The following is a 23190-nucleotide window of genomic DNA, read 5'->3' on the forward strand; positions in this document are numbered from 1 at the left end:
TTATGAAGTAAATACATTTTGTCGCCACTGACGGGTTTGTTACTTTCATATCTCATAAAAAAGTCTGCTTGAAGCGACTTCTTCTTTCATGTCCTGTCTTCAGGAAACACCTGCATCACACGCCCAGATGTGGAGGGACGAGGACCTGAGGGAGCCACAGAGCTGCTTGCTTTGGATCGTCCTGTGTAAAATCAGCAGAAATGTTCCCAAAAACCAAACCCAGACCCCCCCCCAAAAAAACACCTGGAGTGAAGCTAAGGCGCACAACATAAAACGCACAATATATCACAAACCTGAGTTTAATGGTGACACTGAAGGGAGATTTAGGGTGGGGGGAGTGAGTGCAGCCTGCTGTGACTGTGACAGACGGTGCAGGCATTATGTAAAGCAGCAGGAGTTTCTGTGTTTGTGTTTCAAGTTTTATTTCAGAAGCAAGCGAGGAAATATTCAGTACGTACCTGAACCAATGGGCCAGGTGAGTTGAACCTAAAGTTTTAATATTATTTATGATTTATTTGAGTGTTTATCGGCTCTTTTTGCCACAGATATCAGATTACAGATCCATCTTTTCTCTACATTTTAAGGTCTTTTTTGGTAACTTAATAAAGAGCTTCTTTATACAGCTAAGATGTTAAAGTTACATGAGCTGTCACTGGGTAGTTCTTGAAGGAGATGTTTGTTTTAAACTCAGAGACTCAAAAACTCAAGAATTATTAACTACAAGTTTGCTCTTTTATGTAGACTTTGAGCATTCAATGGCTCTCAATAACTAAAGCAGCTAAATTGATTTTATTTTCATGGTGTCCCATGGATAGGTTTTGAGCTTCTCATTGATTCCTGTATTTTTCATACAGTGTGTCTGTAAATCAGGGCTAATCAGGCGTGAAATCAGAAACAGTTCCTGAGAATCAAAATCAACTTCACAGATCTGCCGTCAGTCTTTCCTGTAATGGAAGAGATGAACATGATTACCCCTTTGCCTGTTGTCTCTGCAGATAAATTCCCAACCCCAGATGTTCCCAGGGGACATCATCGAGTACCCCAGGAACAAATACTTCTCTCATTTCGCCGTGTACTACGGAGAGAGGGACGGTGTTCCCTATGTTGCCCACCTGACATGTCGAGGTTTGTGACACTCTGCTGAGCTTTCTGCTTGTCTTCAAAAATAAAGAATTTGCCAGGGCAGTAAGATATTCAGAGAAAGGGATTATTGTGAAGGATATTCTCTTGTAAAGTTTATTCAGTCCATTCACCTGAATGTTTAGTTGCTCTTTAGTTTGCATTTCTCAGTTTCTCAGATATATTTGTATTATTTTAAGGAAAGTTGTTTAATTTTAGATTGTGTGGACTCTTTCATCATTTCATCTTTTAAGTACTGATGTTTGTTTTCCAGATTCAGACTCCAAGCTGCCGCGCTTCGGTCGAGCTCTGAGGTCAGAGGTCAAGCTGGATCCACTGGAGCTGCTGGGGAAGAAATACAAGGTTTCATCATGTGATTTGTGAGAGACTGTTGAATTGATAAAACTTAGTGGTGTTAATTAACTCCTCTATTTGCAGGTAAACAACATGTTGGACGACGCATTCTCGGCCAGAGACTTCCACAGCGTGGTGAAGCCGGCCATCGAGAGCATGATGGGACGGGAGATGACGTTTGATATCCTGTTTCATAACAGTGAACATCAGGCGACGCTCTTCAGATACGGAGTCAAGAAGTCCGAGCAGGTCAGTAGATGGAGGGTTGAATCTCCTTCAGTTTCTCTGAGGCTTTTATTTTATTTTCAAACCATACAGTTATGATTCTGATGTGATGATCAAGGGTCCTCACAAGCAACATACATGCGTGTGTGTGTGTGTGTGTGTGTGTGTGTGTGTGTGTTGCAGATAGAGAGGATTTATGAACACATCATGCCGGCCTGGAAGAAGCCCTTTGAGGAGAAGAAACTATAAGAAGGCTCACTTCTCATCTCTACCACTGGAGGGCGACATTTTCATTTGAATGCTTACATTTCAGGATTATGAGGTTAGGATATAACAAGAATGAAGTCAGTACACCTGCAATGAATGTGAGGATGTTTTATTCTTAGTATTCAGTCACATTATTTTAAAGAGAAGGGTCCAGTGCATAAAGGGTGAGGGTATAATATTCTGGATAAATCAAGTAAAAGTAAAAGTAAAAAAATGTTTTATTTACAATTATTTCCACATTTGTATTATCTGTTGCCTTATTCTTACTATGTTTTATTTCATTCCTCTGCTGTTGATCTTCTTTAGCTTTAATAAACTTTTTGTTACAAACACAAACTGTTAAATCCATCTTTACCCGAGCCAACAGTCAAGAGAAGTTTCTGTTTTACCTACTTTATTATTTGGATTCTTTGTGTTGTAGTCTAAAATTAGTTACAGAATAACCACTTAAATGTCCTGTTTTATCCCACCCACCAACAGGCCGAAGCAACAAAGAGTTCAAGGCGATACAAACCACAGAAAAGCCTCACATGTTTCATGAGTAGTACGTTTTATTAATCTAAAGTTAGAAAAATGGCTTCGGATTAATTTTGTTATCATCCATGAGTTGTTCCTGCTCTTGACTAAAATATGCTTGCATTAACTTTTTGTTCTGCTAAAGTTACACTCACATTTATTGAGAAGGCTTTTTGCACTTTCACTTAATCTTTTTTAATCTTCCCAACTTTTGCTTCCTCCCTTCCTCCCTTCCTTCCTTTCACCCTCACAGTTTGGGTGCTACACTAACACCTCCAGCTTTCTCGTGTGCTTTTTTCAGCCACTTTATCAGGATGCTGTTCGTCTCTGCTGGCCTTTCCATCTGAGTCCAGTGTCCACACTCCTCGATGTGTCCTCTGCTCAGGTTAGGGAACTACAATCAATGAACAGAGGTGTCAGATCACACACACACACACCAACTTCAATCCATTTCTGATATACATATCATATATATATATTCAGCACATGTAGTCTGATGTTCCCAGCTTATTTTTTTTACATACCACTTCTTCCATCCCTGTGGTTAACTCTGGCAGCAGGACCACATCTTTACCCGCTGTAACCATCAGTGCAGGCATCAGTGGCTAACACACACACACACACACACACACAAACACACACAGGCTTAAAATTAGTCTTTTAACTGTACAGGAGGAAACGGAAGCAGCCTGTTCAAACAGAATACAGAAGCTAGTTGTGGTTTTGAAGCACATTCAACATTTCTTTAAAGAAGAATCAGAGACAGGATAACTGAAGGTTCACTTTTCTTTCATCTTTTAACATTTTTAAATATACTTAACATCTTTTATTCAACGTTACGACAGTGAAACTTTTTCCCAGGACAGCTGATCCTCCTTAAGGATGTTTTGGCCTCATTGTAAATGTTCAGGATGAACTGTGAGTGTTAAATGCTCCACAGGATGGACTGAAACTCTCTGTTTTCAGTTGAATGTTTGTTTCAGGTGTTCAGTAACAAACCTTTGTAACAGGTCGAGAGCGCATCCACTTCTGGTTTGCCTCGTTGTTACGATACCAATTCAACGGCCTCCTGTTAAACAAAGCACGAGAATGATATCATTAACTCACAAGCACATAAAAGATTATCTTTGTTTGTCTTGCTAGTGCTGCTGTGCTACTGAATCCAAACTAACAAGTTCTTATACTCAAGCCATAGAATACCACAAACAAACCGACCAACCAAGCCACACAGCCGCTCCTGTGTGTTACAAACGTATATAACTGCACATCGTCTGTCAGATAATACACCATTAATGTTTGAGAACATCTTCTGCAACAGCAAACACTTCCTTTAAAATACAAACATTACAAATGAAGTTCAGAGTTAGGTAGGATCTTATGTTCTAGACGTGTCAGACCTGAAGCCTCGCTCTTTGAACTGGCTGACGTAGTACTGCAGATCTGCCTCTGTCAGCATGGAGCTGCGAGGGATCTGCTCTGGCAGACCCACAAACAGCCCGCCTGCAACACACAGAGAGCATGCAGAATGTGACTGTCTTTTTTAATCATTTTGTGTCTGAGTAAGATTTTCAAACATGTTTCAGCAGGACATTCTGTGTAGACGTCAAAGACCAATCTCACCTCGAGCACAGACGCCTTCACTGCTGAGAGCCGGGCGCTGCGCCTGAGAGGAAACACAACTTTTGTTTATGGATGTACACACCTGAGATTGTTGGGTCTTTGTGTGTGTGTGTGTGTGTGTGTGCGTGCGTGTGTGTGTGTGTGTGTGTCCTCACTGCTTCAGCACTGCTAGAAAACAAAATCTTGAACGACCTCGCCAAGTCTTTCTCGAGCTCGGCCTCTGCAACACCCTAGAAGAAAAACAGACCCACACATATGTAGTCTGATTCTGATGTACGAGCTGCTTCTTGTCTCTTTCCTTATCATTCTGAGTATGTTGTTGTTGTTTTTTCAGCACTCTTTCCCTTATTGTGTTCTAAATGATCACACAGAGATCTACACTCATTCTTATCCCCCCATGTGTTGGTGTGTCAGCGTGTCGCAGACAGACTTACGGGCTTCTGGAAGTAGATCTGGTAGTCAAAAATGGGAAGAGACTTCAGTTTGTCTTCAGCAGCCGAACCAACACGAAACAGAGGTGTGTTCAGAGACGCTGCAGCCCTTCACACACACACACACACACACACACACACACACACACACACACACACACACACACACACACACACACACACACACACACACACACACACACACACACACACACACACACACACACACACACACACACACACACACACACACACACACACACTACTGTAAAGCACATTTACTGTAAGAATATGCACGTGTGTGTGTGTTTTTGTTGGTTCACCTGACTCTCTCAGGGTAAAACTGAGCCATGGTCCACACCAGGGCGCCACCCCAGTCATGACCCACCAGAGTGACTTGTGGTATGGACTGTCAGAGAACAGAGGAAATGTTTGATGTTTACTGTTTGTTTTATGCATCAAACAGAGGTCAGAGAGGCGTCTCTGTCTGCAGGAAATGTTCAGTGTGCAGGTTTGTTTTTAAAACACAGCAGAAAGGTAAACTCTGAACATTTCAGTTCATGCTTTTGATGCTTTCATGAACTCTCCTTTCAGCATTCAATGTAACAGTATTCATTGGTAGCTCTTATTACTCACCATTTTGTCCAAGAATGTGATCAAATCCTGCAGAATAACACAGAAAATATAACGTTTATGTATTGTATACCATTCTGTCTGATCAGAACTTCTGTGCTACTTAAAAAAGTCATTTTCCTTATTGTTGTTTAAGGGATCAAAGTCACTTAATCCCAGTGAAACACTTTGGTGAAGATGCAGAGATATGGTTAGATAAAGACACCTATATAAATATCATGTGATGAAATGTGTTGTGGTGAGTTTATACCTTGCATAGCTGCTCCTGAGAATATTCCTCAATGTCTGGAGAAGAAAAAATGAATGTTTATCAAGAGGGTAATTCTGAGGATGCAAAACAAATGTGAGGAAATGAAATAATTTGAGTATGCTTATTTGAACTTGTACTCCGCTACACCCACCAGGAGGCGCTGTGGACTCTCCGTAGCCCTTCATGTCCGGAGCCAACACTCTGAACCCTGCTGCAGCAATGGCTGGGATCTGTGTTCAGTAAGAAAGACAGAGAGTTTCATTCCTCTGGGTCACTAAACACATTTAATTACATCTACAACTTTTCTGCACATTATTTCTTTTTTTCCTTTTCATGCAAGGGGAAATATTTCACTTCTTTCTGCTCTGGAGTCACCTGGAGATACTTTGAGATTAGGTTTTTGCACCATTAAGCATGTAACAGTCATGGAAAGGCACAACCCTGCTTTTCCAGTTAGAAGCATCATGATGTAATCAGTTTGTAATACTCCAACGACATCAAACTGACTGCACTCACATGCTGAAACCTTTCACATTTTAGTTACAGGTGTTTTTACAGTGTTGAATCTCTGCTTTTACTGATGTAAAGGAAATCTCTCCATCATTAGCTGTAGATTTTTAAAGTATATGCACGAGAATGAAAATCTGTGTTACACGGTTGTTTTGTTGTCCGTCCTGGGTGTAAATGAAATGCTGTAGGACACACGTTATAAACTTACCTGATACCTCCAGGAGTACCAGCTCTCCGGGAAGCCGTGACACAGCAGAACTGGCGGGCCCGAGCCCATCTCAACATAATGAGTCCTCACACCAGGCTGACACACACACACACACGCACGCACGCACGCACGCACGCACACACACAAACACACAAACAAATCATTAGTGTCCTCAGAAAATACATTTGAAGTGTTTTAACTCTCATATGATCTTAGATCTTCACCTTGAGGGTGATGTATCCATGAGAGACTTCCTCAGGGCTGCAGGAAGGTGGAGGACACTCTGCTCCAACAGCCTGAAACACAGAAACACACGTCCAGATTAGTGTATGACAACATGCTGATGATGGCACAGCAGCCTCTGGTACCAGCCGCTCCTCCTCTGTGATATTCACCTTTCCAGATTTACTTTGGTCCTCACCTGAACTCCAGTGATTTTGGCCAGTTTGTTCAGAGCATCATCCAGATTCTTCACCAAAATGGCCTCCATCCCTGCTGCCTCAGCTGCCCTCACACTTTCCTCCTCAGCATCCAGCCACAGAGCCTGAAAGAAGAGCAAACCAAGATATCCTGGCTGTCCTCTTTGTCTCTTCCAACAGTGTTTCCAGGATGTTTATTCATGTGTTTAATAAACTGTGTGAGCGTGTCTCCTACCTGTTGTGATGTCACTTCCAGGTGCTGAAGAGCAGAGCTGAACATCTCAGGCTCAGGGACCCTGTGACCGGCACGGCAGGACTGGAGGACCAGGTCAAAATGGCTGGCCAGCAGAGACAGAAGGCGGGCTGGATGGTCTCCAGCTGAGCTGTCATCTACCCAATCATTGGCCAGCACAGCTGTCAGGAAACCTGATCAGAGGGATGTGAGTCGATCAGACTTCATTTAGCCTTCTTCTCTTGAATTTGATGGAGGATGTTTGTTGTGTGATTAAGAGTTATCTTCTTTCCTGATGTAAACCGTGAAACACGAGCTTCGGGAGGCTCAAACATTTTGTATGAGGAACTCGTTTATTCCACAGGCTGCCGTCTGCCCTCCACAGCTGTTCATGCTTAGTGTTCGGGTGTTTGGATGGGCGTACCTTTCTGATGCAGCATGGCAGCTGTCTGCAGCACAGCGGCTCGGACGTCCATCATCGCCTCTCTGAGTTCCTCCAGAAGGTCTCCAGCTGACCAACCAGAAGGCAGAGTCAGGCCCCTGACCTGGGCCTCCTTTGCACAGTCTGCCTCCAATGCTGGCATCAGCTACACACACACACATAAACACACAGACATTGTAGAACTCAGTGACAGCAAATACAGGTTAGAAGAGAGTAAGTCATGTCATGTCAGATCACCCACCTGAGTAAGTGTTAACTGTCCTCTCTCTGCCTGGGTCATGGCGCTGTCTTTATGAGACACCACACTGGACAGAAAGCCCCTGAAACCACAGATTTATAGACTACATCAACCGTTTTATTAGGACTGTTGGACCTGGTTGAAAACAGGAGAACCGAGCTGGCAGTGGGCAGATCTGAACTTGTGCTGTGCATGTTGAACAGAGGAGCTTTGCAAACAAGACAGACAGGAAATGGCCCCTGACCTTTTGCACAGTTTGAGCTGTGATTACGAAACACTCTCGGTTTTGTATCTAACAAAGTCTCTGTCCGAACCAGCTGCAGCTCCAAAGAAGGACTTTGTTTGCAGGAGTAAAATGTACAAAGTCATCAAATTTAGAGACAATGATCATGAACAACTAAACACACACACAAATACTGCTGCAGGGGTGCGTCTGACATTAAAAGGCATTAAGAATATTTGAGATGTCAGCTTGTATTCTCTGAACTCCACTTTTAAGGAAGTCTCAAACAAAACTGCACTTGGAAAATAAAGTTCCTAATGATGGAAAAGAAGCTGGTGTTTGCAGAAAACACACGTATCTGCCCTTTACTTCTTTCCACTTGCACAGTTTGTTTAGAGTAACAGAATATGATTTATTTTAACGTATCTCAGGAGTGAATCAAAGGTTACAGATTATGTAACAGCCTCCTTACCCTGGCAGGTTATGCAGCTTCTCCAACTTGTTGAATACTTCATGTCTGGTAGAAACTGTTACTCCCCAGAAGTTGAATAAGACTGCTTTCTTCTGAGCCATCTCCTCTGAGCCTGAGTGGAAGAGGGTTTAATGTTTCTGTCCTCTTGCAGTGTGAGTCCTCTCTGCAGCTCTGCCCAAGCTTTGCCTTCTGCACAGACTCCCAGTGAAGCTCCGCCCACTCTCCCTGCCAGCTCCTCCTTTCATCCACCAAACACTTCATATAAGAGGACAATGCATCCTCTGGTGAATTGAAGTACCTGCATTCTGTCCAGCAAGCAGACACTCAGGTGTGTGAATGGATTCACTTCCTAGTTGATTTATTCTCTCAGTAAAGGTGTTCCTCATGAGAAGGTGGCACTCTGACTCTGGCTCACTTATGACATTTAGTTTGTTTGGACATACTCTCTACTTTTGGAGCACATTGAATGTTCCAATACAATTGTTATATATTTTATTATTGTTATATTTATTGTAATATAAAATGAGATTTACAATAATGTCCTTGTTCTGGCATAAAGTGGCTGTTATTTTCACGGTGCCACAGCCTCAGCCACAAACTATAATAAAGGTAATTTCGTACTAAGTTTGAGAAGGATCCAGCAAAGTGTCTGGAAGCAGTCTGTCCAGAATAAAGGGCTGTTAATGGACAAACACACACATTTTAAAGAAAAGGAGCAGGCTCATGTTGGGTTTGGAGACTTTTTCTTGTTCTTTAAACAATCCTGTCAGATTTTCTACATCTTTGTGAACTGTTGGGAGTTAACTTTAGAGCTGTTCTACACTAAGCCCATAATATATCACTTATTGTTTTATAATGACTGTGGGTGTTTTCCTGTCTGTGGTTTTTAGTTCGATATTCAAACAGGATGTGACGTTTGAGGCGAATGTGAAAGTAAACTGATGTGAAGCTTCTCGCTGTCAGATGAATGAAATGGTAAATGGACTTGTACTTATATTCCAGTCTGTCTGACCTCTCAAAGTGCTTTTACACACTACTTGCTTCTTCTAACTCAGATTTACAAACTCACTGGAAACTGGATGATCTGGAAGTAGCGCACACCGTGACGTCCTGGTGAGTCTGAGGGAGAGGAGAGCAAAGTTATTAAAAGCAAGTGAACACGACGGATGGGTGGATGGATGGGTGGATTGTTTGTAGAAAAGGTCCCAAAGTTATATTAAAACCTGTTCTATTTCTGCTCCGTTTAATAGGGTGCTGAGTTTTTTAATGTGGGAGGGGCTTCCCCAGCTGAGTGATGCCATGCGGTGATGAGTTGCGGGGTGCAGTGACAGTCAAGCCATAAGAAGCTGCATGTGCGTGAATGAAAGGGTGAGTATTTTTTGTGCTCTTGAGAACTTGGCCTTAAGTGGTGTTCCGGCCGACACCCCCTGTGTGAACCTGGCAAAACTTCACAAACTAGTGTCCAGATGGAGTTTCATCATTATCTCATCTACATTTATGGATGGATGGATGGATGGATGGATCTATGGATGGATGGATCTATGGAAGGATGGATGGATGGATGGATGGATGGATCTATGGATGGATGGATGGATCTATGGATGGATGGATGGATGTCTGTCTGTCTGCATGGATGGATGCCTGCATGGATGGATGGATGGATGGATGGATGTCTGCATGGATGGATGGATGGATGTATGGATCTATGTATGGATCTATGGATGGATGGATGGATGGATGTCTGCATGGATGGATGGATGGATGGATGTCTGGATGGATGGATGGATCTATGGATGGATGTCTGCATGGATGGATGGATGTCTGCATGGATGGATGGATGGATGGATGTCTGGATGGATGGATGGATCTATGGATGGATGTCTGCATGGATGGATGGATGTCTGCATGGATGGATGGATGGATGGATGTCTGGATGGATGGATGGATCTATGGATGGATGGATCTATGGATGGATGGATCTATGGATGGATGGATGGATGTCTGTCTGCATGGATGGATGGATGGATGGATGGATCTATGGATGGATGGATGGATCTATGGATGGATGGATGGATGGATGGATGGATGGATCTATGGTTGGATGGATGGATGGATGTCTGCATGGATGGATGGATGGATGGATGGGTGTCTGCATGGATGGATGGATGGATGGATGTCTGCATGGATGGATGGATGGATGGATGGATCTATGGATGGATCTATGGATGGATGTATGGATGGATGGCTGAAGAGAGAGAGAGAGTTTATAACAAAGATAGAGATGAAGAGCAGAACAGTCCTGCCGTCTGATGTAAGTCCATACAGTGTCAGACTCTGTGTTTAAGATCAACCAACAGGTTTAAGAAAATACCTGTATAATCATTTACCTCTATGAGGTCTATGTACTTGTACATTTTGAAGTTACACCTGAGTTTCTCCATTTTAAGAATTTGGGCCCCTCCCATAGACTGTAGAAAAGTTTCATGTGTGACTTTGTCTGTCTTAAAAAGACAAAGACGATGTTCAGTCGAGTTATACTTCCTTGTTGTAAAATACTTCCGTATCTCAGATCAGAAATGTACAGCTGAGCCCTGGCGCTGAATGCATGTCACAACAGCGAGGCGTACCTCTGAGGTCACATTGTTCCTCATCTGCAGGAAGCCACTGTTCAAGCTGCCTGAGTTGTTTCAGCACGTGTAAACTCAGCTGTAGACTAACCCTTTTATGGGATATGTAGATGTAGAACATTATACATGTTAATGTTTTGTCTGTTTCAGACTGTAACTTGTTTATAATACATCCTGCAGAGTGATGCAACTGATTTATTATAATCCTCAGACACTACCTTCCATCGACCACAAATATTACTAGATGGCTCCTTTACCCTAGGAAGAGTGTGTGGCTGCGTGATCCAGCACGAAACAATAAGTAGATAACTATCTTCAGCCCTTTCTGAAGCACACTGCACTTCATATAAGATCCTGTCTGATACCAAGTTTTGACTCCTCTTTTTAAGAGCTGTAAAATAACTTCTAGAAGGGAGGAAGAGAGAGGGAGCGGTCAGGTGGGTTAACTCCTAACTAGTGAGGGAGCGTGCCATAACACAGACATGGAGAGAGAAGTCCTGGTGTAACTCAGTTTACCTGCTGAGTTTGAGACTGGACTCTTTGTTTGAAGAGTGATAGCTTGTGCACTTTAACGCCACTTAAGCAACACTGACACAGTCTCTGCATGGAGCAGACTAACAATCATTGTCTCGTGGCCATGAGATGATTACTCCATGGCCACGAGGTCATGAGGCTGGTGGTGCAGAGTAATCATAACTTTGAACATTAACAATGGTTGACCTAAGGAACACGGATGCTTCTATTTGCTCTTTCCCCTCCCCCATTGTCTGTACTCCTTCATGTGGGTGTCAAAGCTGCAGACAGAGGCATGAACCTTTAGGTACATGTATATATTTGATCCATTTTTACAAATCAGAGAGCGATAGATTCCTTTCAGCTTGTTTCAGAAGAACATTGAGAAAACACTAATTTTACATTGTCTGAGATGTGTGAGAATCTGTTTGAAACATAGATACGTTTGTGTGAATGTTACGAATGTTAATCTGAAATGTCTTTATCTGAAAGATCTTCTTTGCTCTTTACTTACTCAAAAGGCAAAGAATCTGTCTTCATTTGACGAGGGTTCACTGGTTTCAGTACCTGGTCCCTGACACTAAGACCTCACCGAACACTGCTGTGGTGAGATTTTTCAGTGAGTCAGAACTCTCCTTTCTCTTTGTCTGCAGACAAATGAGTGCTGTGTTGAGATAGACATGGAGATATGAGACATTATGTATTACCATGATATCTCCCTGTTCTTTTTTTCTCCAGATCATTGAAGGTGGGTCTGTGTGTAGATCACACAGAAGCAGGGACACATGGCGTGTACATCACAGTCTGCCTTAGAATATGTCCGGTCTGCCAGACGCCAGCTGGTGAATGAATTAAAGGATCTCTCCGTGATTTTGGAGAATTTGTATCAGGAAGAAGTTTTCTGTGATGAAGAGGTCATAAACATTGAGGCAGAAAGACATGACTATGATAAAGCAAGAAAAACACTGGACTCAGTCATTAAGAAAGGTGAAGCAGCCTGCTACAAGTTCCTCAGGATTATTGACGTGACGAGGAAGAGGACCTTAGGGAGGACATCTTCTCTTCCTGAGAAAACAACTGAAGCTTCTCCTGAGAGTCAAAGGTTCAACCTGCTGTACTGGATAAGCTGCTATCCTTTCAAAGAAGATGCTGACATGTATCGAGGCTGCTTACAAGGTATTGTAAAGCAAAACTCTGTTTTAAAATTGATTGGTGTATTTATTTATATAATGCACGTTGATGTGTTTGTGTGCAAACCGAGTGTAAGGTCACTTCAGTAGCTATTTACTCTCTCACTGTTGGGTCTGTTTTAGGTCCAAGATCCTGCCACACATATCAGACAAAGCTGAAGACCAGAGCACGAAAAAAGTCCACTACGTTTTGGATGAGAAACCAAAAACTGTTCGACAAAAACAACAAGCCTGATCTGTGCTATAGTCCGCTGGTATTAGACACACAAGGAAGTGGATCTCTGTCTAAAATCAAGAAATTTAAGAACAAGAAAAGCAAGATGAGTCGCCCTAAGAAGCTCCGGACATACCTCCCTGAGGACAAACCCAATATATCTCCCAGTGACCTGCTGAAAACAGATAAAAACATCCTCTTGGTTGGTAAACCTGGAATTGGAAAGACCGCACTGGGTCATGAAATTTTAAAACTGTGGGCAGAAAGAGAAAGCAAGGAGCTGGATTACATGTTCTACTTTGACATGAGAGAGACGTCCCTCATCACAGAAGGGATGAGCTTGGAGGAACTCCTCTTCAGTGTTTACAGTGAACCAGATGAAGGCAAAGCCGAGGTCTTACAGGACATAAAGAACCACTCTGACAATGTCACAGTGATTCTTGATGGAGTCACTGATCTCTCCTCCTCAGTGGTCAAAAGAATTGTCGAGAATGAGATTCTTCCTAACGCCAAAGTCATCATAACCTGCAGACCAGACGATGAAGAGGAGGACTTCCTCTGTGGAGACTTTCTCAGAGTGGAGGTGAAAGGCTTTAGTGAACAGACCATTCAGAATTACTTCTCAACGATTCTTGGAGAGGAGCACAGGAAGATTTTGAGCCAGTTGGAGTTGTTAACTCTTTGCCATGTCCCGATGTATGCACTGATGGTGGCTGCCTGTGTTTTATCTGAGACAACAGGAGACTCTCCTGAGCCATGCAGCATGACAGAAATATACATCAACATTGTTCGTTTTTGCCTTCAAACGAGCAGCAACAAATCAAACAAACACCTCAGTTCCTTCATCCAGGAGAAGAAAGAGGAAATACTGTCTTTGGCTGAGTGTGCTTTTCATGCAACTCAAAGAAAAACTGTGAACTTGACAGACTTTCAGTGTGAAGACAGCTGTGTCCTTTCCTTCCTGAAACCACTCGTTGTCAAAGTGGCTCCCACTAAAACAAAAACAACATATGCCTTTCTCCACTACACAGTGCAGGAGTTTTATGCAGCTCTGTGGCTCTTGAGGAATCCAAATCAGATTAAGGATGTTTTTCAGCAATGCCTCACAGAGGAGAGGAAACACATGAAACACCTGATCCCTTTCATGAGCAGACTGTTGACTGAGAAGAGCCCGAGTCTGATGGAGCATCTGATTCCAGCTCAGGAGTTAAAAAGTACAGCTCACTGGTTCTTCAAGGAACTGATAAACACATTTGACTCTGTGTCTACTGAAGGCAGTGGGCTTGATATGGACCTGCTGTTCTTTTGCCAGTGCTTGTATGAGTCGCAGTGTCCTGACCTATGCGTCTACTTTCTGGAAACACTGGACTACCATCTTGATCTCAGTGGAGAGAGTCTGGATTCCTATCTTTGCTGTGCTGTGGCCAGTGTGGTCGCTCTGTCGAAGGACAGGAAAGTTCGGCTGAACCTCGAGGATGTGTCTGTATCAGAACAAGGAATGAGAAGACTGTTTGAATGTCTTGATAATGTCCAATGGTAAGTGTTAAACCTGCCGCAGTCCTGCTCAGTTAAAACAGACAGACACAGGTGTAATAAAAAAGCTCATGACCTTATTGAGAATAAACAGATGTAAGAACTGGATACCAAATATTAGCTTCTGTAACTTATCAGTTTATTTTATGTTCTTTCTTCCTCTCTTCTTTAATAAGGGAATGGTCTCTGTTTATTCTTTGAATTACAGGTGTGACTCTCTGCCTCAGCAGCTGTGGAAGATTGTCTTCAGTGAAGGACAGTTCCAAGAAGTCCGCTTGCTCAGCCATGATGGAAATCAGTTCCACCTTCCACTTCAGGGTAAAACACAACTGTTTGAGAGAGCAGTGAACATCATACAGAAGAATCCAAACAAGGTGGATGTTTGCCTTCACTGGGACAGTAGAGAAACCACATTCTGCCCAAGTCTGAGTGAGTCCCTCCTCGAGGCTTTGCCCCGCATCAGGTCGCTCAGGTGAGCAGCTTTTTTTTGATCCAACATACATCAAATAGATCTACAGTCTGTTCACCGTCAATGCTTTCACAGATCTGTTTTTATCTCACAGCTTCAGGGTGACTGATAAAGGTCCAGGACTACAGGACCCAAGCCAGGGGACACTGGAGGACAGAGTAAAGAAGAAGCTGTTCATGGATTTATGTCTGAAAGCAGCACTTCACAAAAAACTGAGCTTACAAGATGTTGTGCAAAGGCTTATGATGTTGTTTTCTGTTGGCGACAAGCATGAGCTCATCCTTGATTTGTATCAACACATCCAGAGCGAAGGGTGTTTAAGTGTCCTTCCAAAACTGAGGAGGTTTTTTGATTCAGCTCCTAAGGTCTGGTCCATAGACCTCTCAAAGAGAAAGACCTCCATCCTCCTGGAAGTGCTGAAACTCCAATCACAGAAGAAACCTGTGAAGCTGAGAGGCTGTCTATATGAAGAGAGTGAAGTGAGGAGTCTCCTGCAGTGTCTGCCTTTCATGTCACAGCTCAGGTAAATGAACAGTTCTTCACACATCAGTGTTCACCTGTAAAGGTGTGTTCCTTTATCTTCATCAGCTCAGCTTTGACTTGGTGTAAAGTCATTGAGTTTGAGATTGATCAGTTGAACAGTTTTCTGATCACAAACAGGTCTTTGTAAGCTCCTAAACCCTCCATCAAAAACATGTCTCCTTTCCTGCTGTTGACATCACATCCTGACAAACTTTACATCTTTTCTTTCAGTTTCTCTAAAGAGTTTGAAGGTGGAGTCAAGTTGTGTGGGAGTCTGATCTGTGCAGCAGCAGAGAGAGATCAGCAGACAGGAGAGAACACACTGGAGCTGTTATCATCAGTCTGCACATATCAAACATTCCCTCTTCATAAAACAGAGAGTTCTGACTTTTATCAGAGGGACTTCCTGCTGGATCTGTGCTCCTACATGAAGGACTATGAGACTAAAACTGGTCTGAGGGTCCTTCCATCACTACAGTCAGTGTTCCAGTCAGCTCCTAAGGTCTGGTCCATAGACCTCTCAAAGAGAAAGACCTCCATCCTCCTGGAAGTGCTGAAACTCCAATCACAGAAGAAACCTGTGAAGCTGAGAGGCTGTTTATATGAAGAGAGTGAAGTGAGGAGTCTCCTGCAGTGTCTGCCTTTCATGTCACAGCTCAGGTAAATGAACAGTTCTTCACACATCAGTGTTCACCTGTAAAGGTGTGTTCCTTTATCTTCATCAGCTCAGCTTTGACTTGGTGTAAAGTCATTGAGTTTGAGATTGATCAGTTGAACAGTTTTCTGATCACAAACAGGTCTTTGTAAGCTCCTAAACCCTCCATCAGTAAAACATGTCTCCTTTCCTGCTGTTGACATCACATCCTGACAAACTTTACATCTTTTCTTTCAGTTTCTCTGAAGAGTTTAAAGGTGGAGTCAAGTTGTGTGGGAGTCTGTTCTGTGCAGCAGCAGAGAGAGATCAGCAGACAGGAGAGAACACACTGGAGCTGTTATCATCAGTCTGCACATATCAAACATTCCCTCTTCATGAAACAAGGAGTTCTGACTTTTATCAGAGCTCCTTCCTGCTGGATCTGTTCTCCTACATGAAGGACTATGAGACTAAAACTGGTCTGAGGGTCCTTCCATCACTACAGTCAGTGTTCCAGTCAGTTCCTAAGGTCTGGTCCATAGACCTCTCAAAGAGAAAGACCTCCATCCTCCTGGAAGTGCTGAAACTCCAATCACAGAAGAAACCTGTGGAGGTGTATGACTGGTCAGATGAAGAGAGTGAAGTGAGGAGTCTCCTGCAGTGTCTGCCTTTCATGTCACAGCTCAGGTAAATGAACAGTTCTTCACACATCAGTGTTCACCTGTAAAGGTGTGTTCCTTTATCTTCATCAGCTCAGCTTTGACTTGGTGTAAAGTCATTGAGTTTGAGATTGATCAGTTGAACAGTTTTCTGATCTCAAACAGGTCTTTGTAAGCTCCTAAACCCTCCATCAGTAAAACATGTCTCCTTTCCTGCTGTTGACATCACATCCTGACAAACTTTACATCTTTTCTTTCAGTTTCTCTAAAGAGTTTAAAGGTGGAGTCCAGATGTGTGGGAGTCTGTTCTGTGCAGCAGCAGAGAGAGATCAGCAGACAGGAGAGAACACACTGGAGCTGTTATCATCAGTCTGCACATATCAAACATTCCCTCTTCATGAAACAAGGAGTTCTGACTTTTATCAGAGCTCCTTCCTGCTGGATCTGTGCTCCTACATGAAGGACTATGAGACTAAAACTGGTCTGAGGGTCCTTCCATCACTACAGTCAGTGTTCCAGTCAGTTCCTGAGGTCTGGTCCATAGACCTCTCAAAGAGAAAGACCTCCATCCTCCTGGAAGTGCTGAAACTCCAATCACAGAAGAAACCTGTGGAGCTGAGAGGCTGTTCATATAAAGAGAGTGAAGTGAGGAGTCTCCTGCAGTGTCTGCCTTTCATGTCACAGCTCAGGTAAATGAACAGTTCTTCACACATCAGTGTTCACCTGTAAAGGTGTGTTCCTTTATCTTCATCAGCTCAGCTTTGACTTGGTGTAAAGTCATTGAGTTTGAGATTGATCAGTTGAACAGTTTTCTGATCTCAAACAGGTCTTTGTAAGCTCCTAAACCCTCCATCAGTAAAACATGTCTCCTTTCCTGCTGTTGACATCACATCCTGACAAACTTTACATCTTTTCTTTCAGTTTCTCTGGAGAGTTTCAAGGTGGAGTCAAGTTGTGTGGGAGTCTGTTCTGTGCAGCAGCAGAGAGAGATCAGCAGACAGGAGAGAACACACTGGAGCTGTTATCATCAGTCTGCACATATCAAACATTCCCTCTTCATATAACAGATGAGTTTGATGATTATCACGACTTCCAGTGTGACTTCCTGCTGGATCTGTTCTCCTACATGAAGGACTATGAGACTCAAACTGGCCTGAGGGTCCTTCCATCACTACAGTCAGTGTTCCAGTCAGTTCCTGAGGTCTGGTCCATAGTCCTCTCAGAGAGAGAGACCTCCATCCTCCTGGAAGTGCTGAAACTCCAATCACAGAAGAAACCTGTGGAGGTGTATGACTGGTCAGATGAAGAGAGTGAAGTGAGGAGTCTCCTGCAGTGTCTGCCTTTCATCTCACAGCTCAGGTAAATGAACAGTTCTTCACACATCAGTGTTCACCTGTAAAGGTGTGTTCCTTTATCTTCATCAGCTCAGCTTTGACTTGGTGTAAAGTCATTGAGTTTGAGATTGATCAGTTGAACAGTTTTCTGATCTCAAACAGGTCTTTGTAAGCTCCTAAACCCTCCATCAGTAAAACATGTCTCCTTTCCTGCTGTTGACATCACATCCTGACAAACTTTACATCTTTTCTTTCAGTTTCTCTGGAGAGTTTCAAGGTGGAGTCAAGTTGTGTGGGAGTCTGATCTGTGCAGCAGCAGAGAGAGATCAGCAGACAGGAGAGAACACACTGGAGCTGTTATCATCAGTCTGCACATATCAAACATTCCCTCTTCATAAAACAGAGTTTTTTTATGATTTTGAGGACTATCAGAGCTCCTTCCTGCTGGATCTGTGCTCCTACATGAAGGACTATGAGACTAAAACTGGTCTGAGGGTCCTTCCATCACTACAGTCAGTGTTCCAGTCAACTCCTGAGGTCTGGTCCATAGACCTCTCAAAGAGAAAGACCTCCATCCTCCTGGAAGTGCTGAAACTCCAATCACAGAAGAAACCTGTGGAGCTGAGAGGCTGGTCATATGAAGAGAGTGAAGTGAGGAGTCTCCTGCAGTGTCTGCCTTTCATCTCACAGCTCAGGTAAATGAACAGTTCTTCACACATCAGTGTTCACCTGTAAAGGTGTGTTCCTTTATCTTCATCAGCTCACTGAGAGGTTAAAGGTCATGAAGAGTTAATAATCCAGAGAGGTGGAGGAGAAGTTTTCTTTATCTGAATTAAAGTGAAACACCACAACCAGAGAAAAGCTAAGTATCCTTTAGTTCTCCTCATGTCTTTAAAATACATCTTCATTATTTTAGAGATCTGTGACAGACTGAAGCAGCTGGAAAGGTTTCATCCAGCACTCTTTGAAGCAGCTAGAAAGGTTTCATCCAGCACTCTTTGGAGCTGAAGGAGGATTTTTGTCTGAGACAGGCCCCTCTCTTTATGGTTTTCTGTTTCAGCTGTGATCCCAAGTTCTTCCAGTGTGTGTGTGCATCCATGTCAGTGAGATCCAGAGAGGAGGCTGAGCAGCTGGTGTCTCTCCTGCAGCTGATCGGGTTCAGCTTTTCGTTAACAGGGGAGTTACGCAGCAAAACGTGCGACACCATTGGACGAGTTCTCGGCCTTTGTGGTTCTAACGTGGATCTCATCCTCACACCCAGAAGGATATCTGTCCGAGGAGCCTCACTTCTATTCAGACACACAACAAAACTACACAGTCTGAGGTTTACATTATTCAATTACTGACTCTCTACAAACACCATCGTGTCCTGCTTAAATGTCTGCATTGCTCATGTCCTCAATGCTCTCTCTGTGTTTGAATTTCAGTCTCTCCAGTGACATGGCCTTGCTTTTGAGTGGGTGGGTGAGAAGAAACAGAGTGGCCCGTCTGTCTGTCACTGAGGAGCTTTCTCTCTCCTCTCAGACCCTCCAGCCTTCAGAGAGGGTTTTGCTGAGGGTGGTCAGCAGTTTGGCTTCCCTGCTGCGATACTGGACCATCAGACGGTTAGACCTGACTGAGTCCAGGATCCCTGCTCAGGGTCTGATACCGCTCCTGCTTCACGATGGCCCTCTGACTATCAAGTAAAAGTTTCCTGACTCTTGTAATCAATTAGTGAAATGTTAAATATATTGTAATTACCAATTCCTTTTATTAAATACATTTTCCTCCACAGACTGAGTGAGAAGATTTCTGAGCTGGTGCTTGTCTTCCTGTATGAAATTCAAGACAAGGACTTGACCAGGTCCTTCTTGAGTAAGATTAATGGAGACCTGACCCCCGTCTGTCTGAACTGGGAGCATCTTCACCATCTTTTGCAGTCCGCCCCTCAGACTGTTACTGTGAACCTGAGGAAAAACCGCTTCCTCCAGGAGAGCATCACACGTCTGCTTCCCTTCCTGGACAGGGTGGTATTTAAAAGGTTTGTTTGTGTTTTCATTCATATACAGTTTACCCTGTCTGATCATAAGCTCTTATATTCATGTGGTCCGTCTCCTACTGCAGATTTAATCCTTTTAATTAACAATGTGACCTGGAATCTGATTTAAAACCACGGTACACAATATGGAGTCTGTAAAGGTGCACACCACTCACCATTCAAATTCTGTGATCGATATAAAGACACTTAAAGAGAGAAAGTGAAGATGATGGAGAGGCTCTGATGTGTTACCAGACTGTATTTAAAGCCTTTAAATTTCAGTTATTATCCAAAGTTAAAGATCCACAAACACACAGACCAGCAGTGTGATGTAAGTATGAGATGTTTCAAACGCTCCTCTGATCTAATGTAAGCTAACATTGACTGCACAGTGCTGACCTGATGAAAACATGTTTTTAATAATTCAAAGAAGAAATCAAATCACTCTGAGGACACAGAGCAGGGCGTCTTCTGAACCGGTCCATATACCATCAAACAGATTTTTAATGTTTCTGAGAGTAAATAAAACTGCATTCAGAAGTCACCTGACCCAACACGTCTTCACCACCTTGTTATACTGACTCTGTCAGTGACTACATGTTCTCTCCAGCCTTAAGAGAACCTCCATGTATTTGTCAGAAACAATGCTTTCTTAATCTCTCCCTGATCTGCTGTCAGGATGAACTGTAAAGAACATTTGATCAACAGTCTGATGTGAATGAGTCTTCTGAGGTAATGAATGTGTGTGTCCATGAAGTGTTGGAAGTCTGTGTTTGAGGGTGAACAGTGGTGTAGTTAATGTGAGCACTGTGACCCATAAAGATCACACGGACTGCATGGGTTTAGACGCCTGAACTTCGTTTGGTTTTAGTCTTTGAGGACATTTTTAGTTTGGACCTTTGAAGTGTTTTACAAATGAGACCTCTGTAAATACACCTTCTGCTTTCAGGCCCTCTCCCCTCTTTGTGTTGACTGCCATCAGAGAGATCCATAAGACTCGTGCCAGCTCCATCATACCCAGTTTACTGAGGTCATTTGATCATGTGATCAACCTGACCTGCAGAGAGATGGAGCCGGAGGACTGTGCTCCTCTGCTCTACACCCTCAGACACGGTGATGGAGTAAAGCTGAACCTCCTGTGGACCTCCATACCAACAGAGGAAATCAACTCCATCCTCTTTACGCTGGACAGAGTTTCTCGGCTCAGGTCAGACATTAGTGACTGTTTCTCACAGATACGGTTGTGTTGTTGGTCAGCTGTGTGTTTCTAAATCATTTTCCCACCAGTGTTGACAGGAATCTGCTGCTGAGGATTGTCCACTGCTGTGCTGCCTCTGATGCCCAGCAGGAGAGAGCGGTCAGTCTGCTCAGGACTCTGGAGCACCGGTTGGATCTGTCCTGCTCCTCTCAAGTGAACCTGTCTGAGGGGGGTCAGAGTGAGACTCTCTGTCTGACTACTGCTGACTGCCGGGCCATCTCCACCATCCTGAGATACAACAGCAAGGACACAGAGCTCCAACTGCAGGACTGTGAGGTGGAGGACAGTGGACTGGTCCTGCTGTTTCCTGTTCTAGACAGAGTCCACCTCAGGTGGGGGACCACAAACTGACAAACACCACAGCTAGAGCTAAACCAGCTGGTTTGATTCATGTTTATGCATCTTAACATCCTGCTCTGTGCTCTGATTCTCCTGCACAGAGCCAGTAAAGATGTCCTCCTCCAGCTGATGTTCCTGGTTCCTTCCTTCACTGAGAGGGACTCAGTAAGCAGGGCAAAGTCCCTGTGTGGAGTCCTGGGTGGAGAGCTGGATTTCAGTCACACCAAACTGGATGAGAGGGCGTGTGAAGCTTTGGCCTTGGTGCTGGACTTTACTGAAGAGCTGACAGAGCTGGACCTCAGTCACTGCCAGATAACTGACCAGCTGCTGTCTACACTCATCACATATCTGAACAAAGCACAAGTCCTCGAGTGAGTTCATGAAACAAGAATGTGTATAATGCAGTGTCAGCTGGAGCATGAGTGGGGGATGGAGGTAATAATGTAGAAGTAAGAGATATCTCCCTGAACTCTGGTGTCAGTATGCTCTTTAATATCTAGAGAAATCAGTGAAGTAGAGAACGGTTTGAAATGAAAGATGGAGGATCCTGTCTTTGATGTGCCAACTCTGAAAATACCTTCAGGAAGCAACAGAGATGAAGACAATCCATGCTCATCCAGGATCCCATATGATGAATCACAGATGCCAAGATTTTAAATATATTTACTGACTTAGATCATGATACATCATAGCATGCATCACTATACAGTAACAACTCAGCTGTCAGCTCCAAGTATTGATCAGTCTGGAGAAAAGGAGCAAAGTTCTGGAGAGTAGTGTTTGTTGTTGTATTGACTTTGGAGGTCAGATGTGTGTCTGCCAGTGTAGATCTTTGAAAATACAGCTGACTTATACGATGTGATTTACACTGTGTCACTTTTGTTTGTGTGTTCTTTGCAGTCTGAGTCACAATAACATCACTGATGCATCGACTTCCATGTTGCTCCGACTGATCTCCATCAACCCCTGCCTTCAAACTGTGCGGTGAGCATGAATTTATAGTGCAGCATTCCTCTCTGCAGACATTTGAAGCGATTCTTCTCCAGTTAAATCATTCAATTTCCTGTTTCTTCTAGACTCTTCAGGAACAACATCATGGACCAAACACCCTTTAAGACATACAAGCAGTTTGAAATCTGGTGAACCAGGCGTCACTGTGGTGGTATTATTCAGTCAGATTGAATGAAATGTTTAAATTGTAGATTAAAGTGGTAATTTTTTGGGTTGTATGGTATCCTTTTGAATTTTACGATCATCTTTTTTTAACTTTGTGATGAAATCTGTTTGATATATGTGTTTTCTTTTTAAAAACAGGGACGCTCAGAGACAGGAAGAATGACTCTGTAATGATACCTCAAAGTTAAACTCAAAAGAGAGTGATGAGGAGACAAATATACAAGACATCTCAGGAAAATAATCATGCTGTGTGATCATGAGACTTTGTGGTTTCTATTTAAAGTGGTACAAGTGATAAATGTTGTGTCCTCTCTACTCGGTGTATGACAAATCACCTCGGGGTCTTATGTATTGTTAACTTCAGAATTTGTATTTTTTCATATTGCGAGTCCCTCTCTGGCATCACGTGCAAGTAAAATCCTTTTGTAATTCTACATTTTATTAAACACATTATTTGTTTCTTTTTGTGTTTGTATGTTTATATTCACAACAGGGACATTTTGGAGAATTAAAATATCACCAGTCATTTTTAAAAATACTGAAGTC

General features: G+C 43.2%; 3 protein-coding genes across 14 annotated transcripts; 2 read left to right on the forward strand and 1 right to left on the reverse strand.

Annotated features, from left to right (window-relative positions):
• The first annotated feature begins 59 nt into the window (after positions 1-59).
• Positions 60-2295, forward strand: plaat1l (phospholipase A and acyltransferase 1-like). Its single transcript, XM_034677835.1, has 5 exons — positions 60-475; positions 996-1125; positions 1394-1482; positions 1558-1722; positions 1882-2295. The coding sequence occupies exons 1-5, from the start codon at positions 89-91 to the stop codon at positions 1945-1947; spliced, it is 837 nt and encodes a 278-aa protein (XP_034533726.1). The 5' UTR covers positions 60-88; the 3' UTR covers positions 1948-2295.
• Positions 2059-8351, reverse strand: ephx2 (epoxide hydrolase 2, cytoplasmic). The gene is made up of 18 exons (XM_034677831.1): positions 8160-8351; positions 7468-7546; positions 7209-7371; positions 6788-6978; positions 6555-6677; positions 6358-6429; positions 6134-6229; positions 5567-5645; positions 5416-5450; positions 5169-5195; positions 4856-4941; positions 4536-4641; positions 4257-4331; positions 4102-4144; positions 3879-3981; positions 3481-3550; positions 3006-3086; positions 2059-2875 (listed from the first exon to the last, which is right to left on the reverse strand). The coding sequence occupies exons 1-18, from the start codon at positions 8258-8260 to the stop codon at positions 2729-2731; spliced, it is 1677 nt and encodes a 558-aa protein (XP_034533722.1). The 5' UTR covers positions 8261-8351; the 3' UTR covers positions 2059-2728.
• On the forward strand, positions 4769-23105 carry LOC117808220. 12 transcript variants are annotated; one of them, XM_034677820.1, is made up of 24 exons: positions 4769-6992; positions 7149-8487; positions 9050-9134; positions 9215-9272; positions 9410-9527; positions 11821-11918; positions 12038-12475; positions 12613-14239; positions 14445-14708; positions 14800-15070; positions 15730-15887; positions 16108-16548; positions 16781-17209; positions 17430-17879; positions 18100-18549; positions 18915-19178; positions 19282-19536; positions 19629-19874; positions 20821-21078; positions 21159-21461; positions 21570-21839; positions 22369-22452; positions 22545-22630; positions 22783-23105. In XM_034677820.1, exons 7-23 carry the CDS (start codon positions 12085-12087, stop codon positions 22609-22611), a joined length of 6228 nt encoding a protein of 2075 aa, XP_034533711.1. In that variant the 5' UTR covers positions 4769-6992; positions 7149-8487; positions 9050-9134; positions 9215-9272; positions 9410-9527; positions 11821-11918; positions 12038-12084; the 3' UTR covers positions 22612-22630; positions 22783-23105. The 12 variants fall into 12 exon arrangements, with proteins under 12 accessions (XP_034533711.1, XP_034533709.1, XP_034533715.1 ...); XM_034677818.1 differs by having other exon boundaries at positions 22545-23105; XM_034677824.1 differs by having other exon boundaries at positions 17430-17567; positions 18238-18549; positions 22545-23105.
• The last annotated feature ends 85 nt before the right edge of the window (positions 23106-23190 follow it).

The sequence above is a fragment of the Notolabrus celidotus genome, chromosome 24 (assembly GCF_009762535.1).
Source record: "Notolabrus celidotus isolate fNotCel1 chromosome 24, fNotCel1.pri, whole genome shotgun sequence".
Lineage (NCBI taxonomy): Eukaryota > Metazoa > Chordata > Actinopteri > Labriformes > Labridae > Notolabrus > Notolabrus celidotus.